General features: G+C 37.6%; 1 protein-coding gene across 2 annotated transcripts in view; it reads right to left on the reverse strand.

Moving 5' to 3' along the window:
• Nucleotides 1–1,186: 1,186 nt before the first annotated feature.
• Nucleotides 1,187–13,953, reverse strand: part of GRB14 (growth factor receptor bound protein 14) — a 117,548-nt gene continuing 104,781 nt past the window's right edge. For both annotated transcript variants that reach the window (XM_046018457.1, XM_046018458.1), the window contains 6 exons: nt 10,962–11,042; nt 5,888–6,004; nt 5,725–5,797; nt 5,498–5,585; nt 2,836–2,929; nt 1,187–1,587 (listed from right to left, as the gene is read on the reverse strand). In XM_046018457.1, coding sequence (XP_045874413.1) covers nt 1,441–1,587; nt 2,836–2,929; nt 5,498–5,585; nt 5,725–5,797; nt 5,888–6,004; nt 10,962–11,042 — 600 coding nt within the window. In that variant the 3' untranslated portion in view covers nt 1,187–1,440. The remainder of the gene's footprint in view (nt 1,588–2,835; nt 2,930–5,497; nt 5,586–5,724; nt 5,798–5,887; nt 6,005–10,961; nt 11,043–13,953) is intronic.

The following is a 13,953-nucleotide window of genomic DNA, read 5'->3' on the forward strand; positions in this document are numbered from 1 at the left end:
GAGTCATGTTCTAAGTTTCAGTGTTTTAAGAATTGGGTTTGCCTTGGCTGAAAGTAAACAATATTTTTTTACATTCCACCAATATTTTTTCAGTAATAACTGGTTTAGTAGCACTTCGTGAAGGTTTTCAGATGCTTTGGTGTCAAAAATGTATAACCTTTATGTAAAACCAAAGTATGCATTTTTGAAATGTTTTCAAAAAATCATCCTAACTTTCCTACAGCGTTGTTATAGGATCAATTAGAGGAGATGAGCATATTTTGAATGATTTTAATTTGATGTTTTTCTTTTCTTTTTTTTGAACAGTGAATAGCCGGCCCACAAAAAGTAGGAAAAAGAAGAGTCACAGAATCCCAACAAAAACTTCCCACATGGTCTCAGAGAGATGATAAGGGAGGTGAGTGTTTTGAGTTTTTAAAAGTTTTGGTTTCTGTACTGATGTTGCCAAGGTAAGAAACCGAAACGGGGTTAGGCAGAAAGAATAGCACAAATTTGCCTATTAGGGACACCATAAACTTTGAATCTTTGATCTCACCAATTTTGATCAGGTTCATGATCAAGTAGTGAAAGGATCTAAAGAGCTTTCTGAAAGTTACAAGCAGGGGGCAAATATGAACTATAAGGTGACAACTGTCATAGATTATAGGCCACAAGAAGTCATGTGCAAATTATGTAAGGCCCTTCTATATTTTGATCATTTTCTTTGAAAAGATAATTCCGGTTAGTCTTTAAAAAGAATGAAATAAAATGCACAATAATGTACCACTAATAGGTACAGTATAAATATTATAGTATAGTTAATAATTTAAGAACCTAATAAAAGTCACCCTGAAAAAAAAATATTTCAAAAATAATTTTAAACTGATAACTTGAAAATACGATTTGATTTTAAGATTATAATAAACTCAGAAAATATATAAATTCAAAAATACTTTTTAGTTTTATTAACAAGTTGTGGGTAGCTTTTTCAATTGATAGCTTGAGATTTTATCATTCTTCCTAAGTTACAAAGCACTGTAATTGAAATCCAGTCTGCAAATAATTCATCCAGAACCTTCAAGTTTTCTTCATATTTTGTGTTTGAGAATTCAAATGCTACTGTAGTAAATGAGGACAGAGAGATGTTTTATATGCATATTTGATGAAAATATTATAGTTATGTAAAATCACACAAGAACACACCAAATCATTTTTTCCAAGGTTTAATTTTAACTAATGAATTTTAGATGATGAATGTAATGTCAATCCAAATCTTTGCTTATCAGCAATGCACAAGCTATTTTTTGTAACTTGTAGATGAAATAGATTCTTTTCACCATGGCAACGTTTTTCTCCCTTATTTATGGTCTTCCTTTTTCTTTTCTTTCTTTCTTTTTTTTTTTTTTTTTCCCGTGGTGAGTCCTTTTTCTTCAACAGTTTAACAAGTCACTTCTGGTTTGGCTAAAGAGCAATCCTAGCACAATAATGTTTCAACTTGCAAGGAAGAACGCCCTTATTGAGTTGATAGAACTCCACCAGCTGGATTAGATCCGTAAATCTCGTGTGGCCATCGTCCAGAGTGTGGAACAGGTCACCATCATCTTCCACCTAGTGGAGGGAAAACAGCAAACTGGTAAGAAGAGCAAAACCCACAAGGACAGCCATACTCTATTGCATACTGTGTCTTGAGACACTAAAATGGGCAGGTGGAGAAAACTAAAGATAGTGGGGGAAAAACCCTTATGATGGGTCCACTTTTCTCCTGTAACTTTACTTGTACATAGATGAAATATCATCTGACCCTAGGATGCACAGGGTGGCTCTACTTTCTCTACCTCCAATTCTCCCAACATTCTGTAGTTAGAATAGTAGGACTACTACAAATCAAGAAACGGTGAGAAATCTGCACTATCAGATGTGAATGCTTCCACAGACATTAATCTCTGTATCTGAATGTTGTCTAACAGCCTCACTTAGTATATTAGAAAGAAATATTCATATAATTTCTACCCGTAAATTGATTCTGAAGCAACCGAACATTAGGTGAAGGGGATGACAGCTGCTTCTTCTTCTTCTGCTTTTTTTCCTGGCAGTGAGGCCTGGTGACATTCAACAACTCATACTCACCCAGGGACATTATTTATGTACACAGCGAAGTTGGGAAGATACTTCATACGGACTTTGGATAATTCCAAAAAGAGGCCGTTCAAAAGGAAACGCTAGCAAGGCAGCAACCATATGTAAAACTTCCCTGGAAGTAGATGGGATCTCTATTCCACACCACCAGGTTCCGACACACAGATCACGTGCGTACACACACGCACACACACACGCACGGAGAACATCAGCAGGAGCAGCAAAAATCCCAAAGCCAAGTTGTGCCACCGAGAAACAGAATTACAGATATTTTTGAAATGTGCTCAGAATGGTTTAAATGTTCTCCGGTTCTGCAGCACCTGTGTCTCTATCCATCATGATTACAAACAAAACTAGGAAAACAAAAAAAAAAACCTGTTTGAGATAAGAAAGGAGCGAAGGTTGAAAATAATGGTTTTTAGAGAACCGCTAGTAGAATTCAGAAAGAATCTTTGGAGGCCTTTTAACAATAGGTGGCATGGGGTCTACACAATATTTGTAAATCATATTTCATGGAAAAAGGGAAATTTAATTTTTATAATTCCTGTATTTCTTATATGAATTCAGGCTCATAAAATCATTTCTGCCAAACTTAAGTCTAGTCAAAACACAAGCTCCCCAGTTATATTTAATAAAAGATCCAAAGAAAACCAAAGTTTCCAAAAGCTTATGCATTAAGATCATCTCTAATATACGAATGTGAAATCACAAATTACTTACTGGTATAATTTGAAAATGCTTTATTTTTTGTCCATGACTCATTGACAGTACGAAAGTTTTGGGGTTACTCTGACTATCCCGTACCAAGAAAACTCTAAAGAGAGAGAAGGAATTTTAATATGTTTCTATATTTACTCATGTATTTCATAAAAATATAGCATGTAACAAACCCAGGAAATATATTTATAAATGTAGCCAGAGTTTTCCTTTTCTGTGTATTCAATGATGAGAGTATCCAACATGGTAAGTAATATGGTATGACATAATCTTATCCTATAAAACTGTCATCAGTGCTAATTTCATTTTAATAGGATAAATATACCGCCCATTTGTCAGATTGTTCACTCACAATAAGTAACATAATGCTATGCTGACATCAATAATTAGTGCTATGTTCTTTTTCCATTGGAGAATTGGGTATTTACATGTAACAAGTTTGTGCAGAGAATGGGGCTTTAGCATATTACTACTTGAACTACTGTGTTACGTTGTCCCTGAAAAGAGAAAATTATTTAGAATGAAATCATTTTAAACCCCTCTTCAACACTGATCCCTCTTTTTCTTTTGACTCTGGTTCCTATGTTACATATACAACAGAAAGTGAGAAATAAATATATTCTAAAAATATCAACCCTGAAATCATCTATTCAATGTTTGAGTACAAAGTTTTAAGGAAAAGAAACACCCAAACAACATATATTTTAATCTAGAAGAATGCAGCAGAAAAGCCTCTATGTCAGGCTAGCAAAATATAAGATGTGACCTAATGGCCTAAGAGGAAAAACGCTGCCAGGCGTGGATTCTTATTTACTGGCAATACAGGGCAAAAACCAGCTTTGTGTTAATTGTTGGCAAACAGATTGTGCAAACAATCCCCTCTGGTGACTCTAACGCTAATCTCACTGTGCCTGGGCACGGAATTTGAGCCATCACAGATGTCGGATGAGATTATCCATTTCAATTGTACTGGGTGAGATTCCTACATTACATCACTGGGAGATGGGACAAAAGGGAGGTTCACTCATAAGCACGCTGTAATTCTTTCCCCATCCCCGAGCAGATCACCACTATCATCTAGTGGACTGCCTGGCATCATCACATCTTTCCAAAGGATTCTGGCCCCCCCTCCATTTTTTTATTAAAAATTAAAAAAAAAATAAAGATATTACCATTCTTTATGTAGTTATTTCATTCAACTTATAAAAACCAGGCTTTGAAAGTAGGGAAATTATAATCCTCCAAAACATTCTAACGATTCTTTATGATTTATTTCTCTTCTTGGTCTCATCAGATTGTAATTCTGCTGATTGTTCAAATTTATATCTAAAAAGACTGCTCCACATAGAGAAGTATATTAAAATCTTCTCTTATATACAGTCTAGTGAAATGCTGACTTGCTATTAATAATCTTCCATGTGAAGATGCATTTTTATCCAAATGTCAGTATTAAATCACCTTGAAATCTTGTCATCATCTTAAGCCAACCCTTGAAGATAAAAGACCCCATCACCACTTGTTTAAATTGACGCTGGTTTCTCATCCAAACCTCAATACAGCCTCCTTGATTTGCACTGCATTTGAAAAGGGAATTTAGCCAGCATTACAGGAAGTATTTGAAACACCAAGTCATTTGAGAAAAAGAAAACTCTTCAGATGGTAAATATTTCATAATACAATTTACATTTCTCTTCTATCTCCCATGGTACCCCACTAGAAGATGACATGAGAAACACTCAAGAAGTACTCTTTTCAGAGATTTATACTACTTTAAGCTGTGAAAATTTAGAGAAAATAGAAATATAAACAGAGAGTAAAAAAATAAAACAAACAGTCAAAATATATAAAACAGAGGTTTTTTTTTTTTTTAATATTTTATTGATTTGACAGACAGAAATCACAAGCAGGTAGAGAGGCAGGCAGAGAGAGAGGAGGAAGCAGGCTCCCCGCGGAGCAGAGAGCCCGATGCGGGGCTCGATCCCAGGACCCTGAGATCATGACCTGAGCCGAAGGCAGAGGCTTTAACCCACTGAGCCACCCAGGCGCCCCTAAAACAGAGTTTTTTAACTGAATATAGTCTGCACCAAACTTAAACCTATATAGAACATGTAAGATTACGTCATGACACAAACCATACTTTGGAATCATATTATATGTTGTTGACACCTCAAAACAAGTTCAGTTTTTTTTTTCTTTTAAGATTTTATTTATTTGACAGACAGAGATCACAAGTAGGCAGAGAGGCAGGCAGAGAGAAAGGGGGAAGCAGGCTCCCTGCTGAGCAGAGAGCTGGATGCGGGGCTCAATCCAAGGACCCTGAGATCATGACCTAAGCCAAAGGCACAGGCTTAACCCACTGAGCCACCCAGGCACCCCAACAAGTTCACTTTTAACTGAGATACTAGTATTGGCACAGAATGGGTAGTAGAAGTAGTTACTAGTTAACAGCAGAGGATCCTATTCCGTTATCTGTTCATTTACGCACAAGTACTAAGCACATGCAATACAACAGGTATTATCTAGATACTACTAGGATATTATGGTAACCTCCAGAACAAAGTCACTTCTGTTTTATGATAACATGAAGTCAAAACTATGTGTATTAACTAAGTAATTACTGATTCTAAGAGAAGTCAAAATCACGACCATTCAAAACCCAACTTACCCATCCACAAGTCCCTGCTGAATAATCAACCGCTGAGCTTCATCCCTAGAAATTTTGTGGTGAAACCATGGCTGGGACCGGTGAATGGCTAAAGAAATAAAATGGAAGAATACAGAGCTCTGAAATCCTCCCAGTTTAATTACATATTCTTTCCACCGGAGCTACCCAGTCACCCCCGCCTTGTGCCCATCCATCCAAACAGTCCCCGCGAACAGGCACAGACATACCCATGTTTGTGGTAGAGCTCTGGGAAGAGGCAGTTGGGCTGCCGTGGGTGGCCAGGCGTAAACAACCTTTCTTCTGCACAATGAAAGGGGAAACAAATTCCAACTTTTAGGGTTAGACAAACTGAAACCATAAATATTTTCAAGAATGTGAAGCTATTTGTACCCTCCAAGCAAGTCCTTCTTCAACAGCGACTGAAAGGGCTTCCGTGGGATTTTCTATAACTCTGCTTTTCTGTCCTGAGAAGTCCATTGCTACGAGAGAATTCTCTGATATACTTCTCTGGAAGAAAAAACAAAACAAAACAAAACAAAACACACATTTTTTACCATGAAAATATCTTTGAATGTTATCTCTCAGTGTTTTGCTGACAATATATTTCCCCTCTAGAATGTGATTGCAAAGGTGGCTGGCAGGAAATTTTAAAAGTCAAAAGTGAGTATTTAAGATAAAAATGGTGCTATGAAATATTTTGGTTAAATAAGTTACATAGTTATTTGTTAAGGTCACTGAATTAAGTGGTTGAGAAAAGAGATTAAAGGCTTTCAGAGTTAGCTTGTCTTTCTCTCAAAAGAACCCTATCTCTTCATACTCTCTGGTAAAATAGGAAAATACCAATTTAGAAAGGAGCAACTCTTTCTGTGGCTAAAAGACCCACCACTTCTGAACTAATCTCTATTATGATTTGAGATTCATCCTTTATCATTTAAAAGTCAACCATCTCTACCGACAAAGAAGTTGTTTTATAAATTCAGAATAGACAAAAGCTGTAACTTAGATTGACTTACATCACTTCCTGAGAAAGAAATAGTACTCATACTATATAATGGAACAAACTATACCATGTACTTTAAAACTGTATCACACCAATATTCATCTTACTTAGAAAATAAAATTTAGTGACGCCTGGGTGGCTCAGCCCGTTGAGATCTGACTCTTGATTTCAGCTCAGGTCATGATCTCATGGCCTTGGGATCGAGGCCCATGATGAGCTCCACGCTCAGTGGGGAGTCTGCTTGAGGATTCTCTCCCCCTCCCCCAGCTCATGCACATGCGCCCATGCGTGCATCCTCTCTCTCCCTTTTTCTCAAATAAATAAATAAATCTTCAAAGGAAGATAAGACAATTTAGTGAAATGATGACTCCACTAATTCCATGACATTAAAATTTTTGTGATTTACTACGTGAATAATTTTTTTCATCTGGTGAGGATGCCCATGGAAAACTGAGAGCTGCAAAGATAAATCTGACTGACGAAAAAAGAACTGATATAGAAGGAAGACATCTCCAAACAAACATAATTTAAACAAATAATAGTCTTCCTTTGGCATTACTTTTTGTTTTCATATTCTCTGAAAGTGAATATATTCAAACCTGGACTTCATTTTTACTTTTTGTTTAGGGCTCTACTTTGCAACCATCTTTTTAAAAAGAGTGCCATTCCCAGTCATGCATCCTAAAAAAAAAAAAAAGACAGTTATCACATCTCCAGTCAAGAGCCTCAGTTTGTAAGAAGTAACATTCTCCCAAAGGGGGAAAAGTATTCAAAAACAGCACAGACAATGTTTAACACTTACTCCCCACTCGTTACTAGAGGAGTGAAACAAAGAATGGGAGTTCCACTGGTAAAGGGAGAGCCAGTGTGCCTCTTAAGCAGAGACTCACTGCTTATAACCATTTTATATCTCTCTACATGGATTTAGCTCTTCCTAGCTTGGTCTAAGAGACTGTGGTCAAATGTATGCTTGAAAGAACACCCTGTCCATGCAAAAAAAAAAAAGAAAAAAAAATGGGGGGCTCACTTATCACTGCATCATACTCCTACATCATTAACATTTGCTAGCTCCTCTTTAAACCCTGCTGTATTGGCCCACAATCCTATTACGGTTCATCTGTATTTCTAGAGATCTGGCATGCAATCTTTCATTTGTTACAGGAGCCTATGTAACCAACAGCTGCTCTTTGCAAACAGATGCTGTCTCTGTAATCTCTATCTGCTGTCACACTTTAGCTTGCCCTTCTTTCCCCCACCCCACCCGTGATCTTCTGTGTGGGTCTGTAGACCAGTCGGATACCCTTCTGTTTTGCCAACAGTAATGAAAAGCCTTCACCTGCCCAAACCACAGAGTTACTAATTTCAATCATAATGATAGCTTTATCCTTAGAATATCTCTACTTCACATGCCAAGATGGGAGCCGTAATCACAAGGTCCTGATAATATAAAAACACTGTTAGAAAAAAAAAATAAACATAACCAGTTGTTTTTGCTTTTGTTTGCCTGCAATACAACAGGATAGAATATAAAACAAGGTCCCATGTTCCATAATTACTTGACATTAGAGGGAGTCTACAACACCAATAAATATTTTCATTTGCTACATTAACTACACTAGGGAACACACAGGAATATAGCAAATGTTTCCTATTGAATAGCAGGTGGTGGATGAAAAATTAATAGTTTACCTTTGGTGGACAAAGAAATAGAAGTGAAGCTGAATCTGACTTGAACTCAAAAGGTCATTTTCAGCTCAATTTCTTTCACATAAGAAAGCAATGTTGATAACATTCAGAATCAGTGTATTTCTCAAATATCGGTCCCTTTTTCTAGCTCTTTCTTCTGGTGGAATAAACAGAGCAAGCCCTGGAAAAGGGTCCATGATTTTAATGACATCCGTCTTTTTTCAAGAAAGAAAAGACCTGGGTAAACCCTGGATTATCCAAGCCACACTCTGAGATCAGATCCAGTCACTCCTAGTGTGCTCTGGACATGAAATGGTTTTCAGGCAGTCTAGGTGGGTGGCGACCAGCACTCACACACTCTGTCACCCCGCGGGGAAGATGGAGATAAGCCTTCAGCACAGTCCTCAGCAAGAGGGCACAAACGTTCCTGACACTGTTCTGTTTCAGACAGAACCGGAGGACATCAGAGATGCAATCAATTCCCAAACTTAAGCACCTGCCCCCCTTATTTTACACTGCAGGCTACCAGTGACTAAACCAGGGTCGCACAGGCAGCTTATGGTAAAAGCAGCGACAGACAGACTCTTTCCAGTGTCTTTTATGGACCACAGAGAGGGTGGTACAGGGAAGAAAGTGCAGTTTTCAACATATAGCTCAGGGTCAAGAATGAGGAAAATAAGGTCTTGAGTAGGCCAGTTTTTCCCATCCCGGCTGTCCAGTCAGCACCCCACTAACACATGCTCCTTTGTGCTGAAAAGGGCCAAATATTTGGCTTCCTGAAATATCTGTGGATGATTCTCATTTCGAAGGCAGATGGGGTGGCCATGATGTGCTGTACATAGCTAGGATGTTGCATTATAGTATAAGACATTTTTTTTTTTTCTTATTTCCCTTCTCAAAATGTATCCCTGGAGAAGTTAAGAATATTGTTCCTTTAAAAATATATAACTGAAGTATCCTCAGTTTTCTATGATTCTCACTGAAGATAGTGTCTGGAAGAAAACCAGCAGGTGCAGGTAAGGAGCACTGGCACCCATTATACAGGTCACTGATTCTTCTGTGATAAGCTAGAAAGGTGGTATTCTGTATAGACATCAAAGTACACATAAATACCTCCCAAAACATCTCAGTTTCCTTCACATAAGTTAAGAAGAGTGGAGATATAATTCTCAAGTGCTATTCTGTTTGATCTTGACAACTGCCATACAGGACAGCCAGGTCCTCCTCCACAGGCCCCCTACAGAATCCCTATTGCCAACTAGCTTCACTCAAAAAGTGTCCTTCCCTATATATGGTGTTGAACAGGCAACATAACACTAACCAAACTGCCATGTATATAGTGATCAACAGTAGGACCACTTTCTAGGGAAAGTGGCAAGAATAATACCATGCTTATGTGCTAATGACAGTGATGAGACCAGACAGTACTACGCTGATGACAATTTTCTCCTGTGATTAAGAGGACACTAGGCAACAGCCTCCAAATAAATGTACGGCTGTTATTAACATGTTCATCCTAATACCTTTAGACTCTAAAAGAAATTTAGAAGGATTTAGAAAGGATTAAGATAAAATCCATTATTCTTTATATATATGTGGACTGAAAGATAAAGGTAGCTGACAAAATTATACAAATACTCACCTAAGGCCACTGCTTTTATAAAAATTCATTCCAGTCTTTAGTTTCTTATTTTAGGGCTTAAAAGTAATATGATACAAAGATGAGAAGTTACTCTTCCATAATATAAAGCAACATAACTACAGAACTGGAGTTCTTTTTTCCCTATTAGTCTATCAGACTTTGTAATCAACATTATTTCATGCCTCATTCCTACAACTGAGCATTTCATCTGCCACATTACATGCGGGGAAATGCGCCTTCCTTGGTCACAGCCATGAGGGGCATATTTTTAACCTAAGTGGAAATGCAGCGTGTTAGCTGATTTCTAACACAGGCGCATATACCCACATTCCTAATACACTCAATATTAAGAAGCAAGGACAAAAATGGCCAAAAATAAACTTTAAAGTTCAGAAACAAATCTCTTGTGTTAATGCACAATAAATTAAAATTAGATTCTAAAGAAGGGAAAAGATATTCTGTGTGTGTCTGCAAATAAATATTCAAGTTGCAGTTAGTATAAATCTGAGAAGTGGTGTTAGACTTAATGTAATGCACAAGCTCTATTCTGGCTTGCAGTTTTTGGGTTTCCTGAAGAGCAGTTTGCTTTTCAAGGACCTAGATCTTAAAAAATTTTATTGTTAGAAGCCCAAAATGCAAAAGAGCTTACCTGTGTTTAGTGTAGCTCTTAAAATTCCAAGCTAGGCATCTTTATATTAGGCTATTTCAATTCCAAAATCAATATTAAAATAAACAAATAAACCTACAACTAAAATCAGTCATTAAGGAAACATTCACAATGCCAAGGAAAATATTCTAGAAATTGTATTAAAATGAAATCCTCAAATGTTGTAATGACACAGAATGATTCACATAACTCTTTTAAATATTTACAAATTTTCTTTTACATATAATATTATCTATTTTAATGTAGTATCACATAAGCTGCAATCTTGTGAAATCCAAAAATAAATAATTCAGTAACGTTATGTTAGAATGGTGTCCAAGAGTTACTTTTGTTATGTTAGAATGGTGTCCAAGAGTTACTTTGAAGGAAAGAACGTAGATGTACCATAATGTATGTTTATCATGCAATATTGTTGCAAATTGATATAATGTAAATATAAAATACATAGGCTAATAAATATGGTCCTTACCATGGGTGATATACTTTGAGAACTGCAGCCACTTCTGCCTTGATATGGATGCATGTAATTCTGGTACAGCTGCATGCCATACTGCAGAACAAATAAATAAAAACACATTCCCACCACTTTTACTACACAGGTAATTTGGGGGGAAAATCAATACTTTAATTAGTTATATATCATAACATAAAAAATAAAAATTATAAGCTTTTCTTAAATCAAGTTAGTAAGGCAATCATAATTTTGAAATGTAAGCTTTTACTGCCCTACAACGATACATTTAAAAAGACAATGTTTTTTGGGGATGCCTGGGTGGCTCAGTCAATTAAGTGGCTGCCTTTGGCTCAGGTCATGATTCCAGGGTCCTAGGAACGAGCCCCGCGTCAGGCTCCCCGCTCAGAGGGGAATCTGCTTCTCCCTCTGGCTGCCACTCTCCCTGCTTGTGTTCTTTCTCTCTCTCTCTCTGATAAGTAAATAAATAAAATCTTAAATAAATAAATAATTAAAGGAAGGGAGGAAAGAAGGGAGGGAGGGAGGAAGGAAGGAAGGAAGGAAGGAAGGAAGAAAGAAAGATGTGTTTTTCACTTGAACCCACACTTAAGGTCTAGCTCACCAGTATAAAGATCTGTAACTGACATTCCTACTCATTATTCTTAGCACCAAAATCACTTGGAATGGTATATCACCTAATAAAAAGAGAGTTCACTGGGGAAGGATGTCAGACTTTATGGAACAAAGACTCTGAAAACCTTACAGGCATCTTAAGCAAAACAGGGTAAAATTCACCGTAACTCTTCAATGACTGATTGATGAATTATAGTGTCTCTTCAGCAAATCCATCAACTTGGCCCTATGGTAAAGACTACTGACACTGCAGCATCCTCTACTAACAACACTCTTACCGCATTGTTTAATTTTTAGCTTTAAATTCAGGGAATCAAAATGGTAGGGACCTCACACAAAGGGTCACAAAATACAATGTAAACTGCAGTAGGAAAAACAAAACAACAACAACAACAAAAACAACCAAAAAACCCAGCATCTTTCTTTTCAGGAAGTAGCACTGCAAGACTCAGCTGCCAGGCTACGATTGGAAAGTGGGTCTGGACTGTGAGTGGATTACAGGGTTTGAGAAAACTAAGAATGCTAACTGCCATGACAGAACTTATTTTGAAGGGCTCACCATCTGAAGCTATAAGGTACTCCCCTTAGATTTGATCCACTTTATTTTAAAAAAAAAAAAAAGAAAGGAAGGAAGAAAGAAAGAAAGAAGGAAAAAGAAAACAAAGCAAAACCATAATGGGACAGAGAGGCCTTCACATTTCTTTTCTTTTCTTTTTTCTGGCTCTCCTCAACAATTCTATTTCACAGAGCCACAATGAACTTGGAAGTAGGTCCTACATAAAAGAGACTGGGGAGACACCACGGAATCCAATCTCACCCGTACGATGAATTCCATTTAAACATTCCAACAGAGCTGTTTCTTTGCTGAAGACTATTTCCCTAAAAGCAATTCCGGCAAACTGGATCTATCTGGTAATTAGGTAGAAAAATCAGAGGGCGGCATGGAGAATCTCTTCTTCCAAGATTTGGCTTTTAACACGAATACAAACCCACATTCATTTAAAATTCTTTATGTTGACTTCTTTATCCAATTATTTCCCAAGTTAAAAAAATTATTTTTTTAATTTACAGTTTGATTGACATTAATGGGACCTAATGAAATTTACTTTAAAACAACTGTAAACCTACCACAACTATAAAAAGAAGACAGAGGAGTTTAATTCCCAGTCGAGTTCATTTTGGAGAATACACACTAACCTCTAACCAATACTTTCACAAAGTGCACACACGCCGTTTGGTCGCCTTTTATTTATCTGCAGTGGAAAGCCAGCTACATGCTATCAAGACTGTTTCCTTCAAAGGTCTATTGTGCCTGGTACCTGCAGTGTTGGATAGCTGCTTCTGTGCTGTTGGTGGTTGTTAGTAAGTACTTAACTCTGGCGGACGGGTAGGACATGAGTCACCTTAACATGTCCCCATCCTACAGAGGGGCAGGTAAGGGACCACACTATATGAGAAGCTAGCAGAGTTCTAGTTGAAGGGAAGGGGAGAAGACAATAGGGAACCAGGGCACTGTACATAAACAATTCTCAGATTTTCTATGTATCTCTATATAACTGGAATGCCTACAAAGAGAACTGGAGAATCTTCCTCTCCTACTACATGAACAGTTCACATGTGTGTATGAAAAAAAAAAAAAGGAAATAAAAATTAAACAAGAGGCCAAATTCTCGAGGAGGCAGGATCTAGTAAGCAGCGTGTGAAGAAAATCCAACGCCCTTTGAGTCTAATCAACATAACAGCCTCCTCTGTCCCTGAACCTCCCACTAAGCTCAGTGATAAGCTGGAAATACAATAGACACCCAGAGTCGAAAATCAAAAGATACGTCTAATACCACCTGAGTCCAGGTGCACTAGCCAGGGAGATGAAGCCAGTGCCCGGCTGACAACAAGCTGCAGGGGAATCACCTGCCTCCCCTATTAGAGTCCTTCAAATGCGTCGTGCTGGCAAGCCCTAGCTTCCTGTATCTGGGTATTTTAAAGGGTAAAGCAGGTCATATCACTTTCCCATTTGAAACTGTTCAGTTCTCCAGTGTTCTCCCTGATGCCTGCTTCCCTCTATGCCTCATCTGGAAAAGCTTTACCACAATTTAAACAGGGAAAAAAACAACACAGGGAACATGGACAGGGTAGGCAGAATAATGGCCCCCAGAGATGTCCACATTCTAATTCCTGAAACCTATGAATATGTATAGATCCAATATAATCACAAGGACCCTTAATAAGCGGAAGGGGGAGGCAGAGAAGAGAACCAAGTCATAGCATGAAAAGGTCTCAGTTCCTCAATGCTGGTTTTGAGGGTAGAGAAAGAGACCATGAGCCAAGGAATCTGGGCAGCCTCTAAAGTCTGGAAAGGGCATGAGAAAATGGATTCTCG

Source organism: Meles meles, chromosome 9 (assembly GCF_922984935.1).
Source record: "Meles meles chromosome 9, mMelMel3.1 paternal haplotype, whole genome shotgun sequence".
In the NCBI taxonomy this organism is placed as follows: Eukaryota; Metazoa; Chordata; class Mammalia; order Carnivora; family Mustelidae; genus Meles; species Meles meles.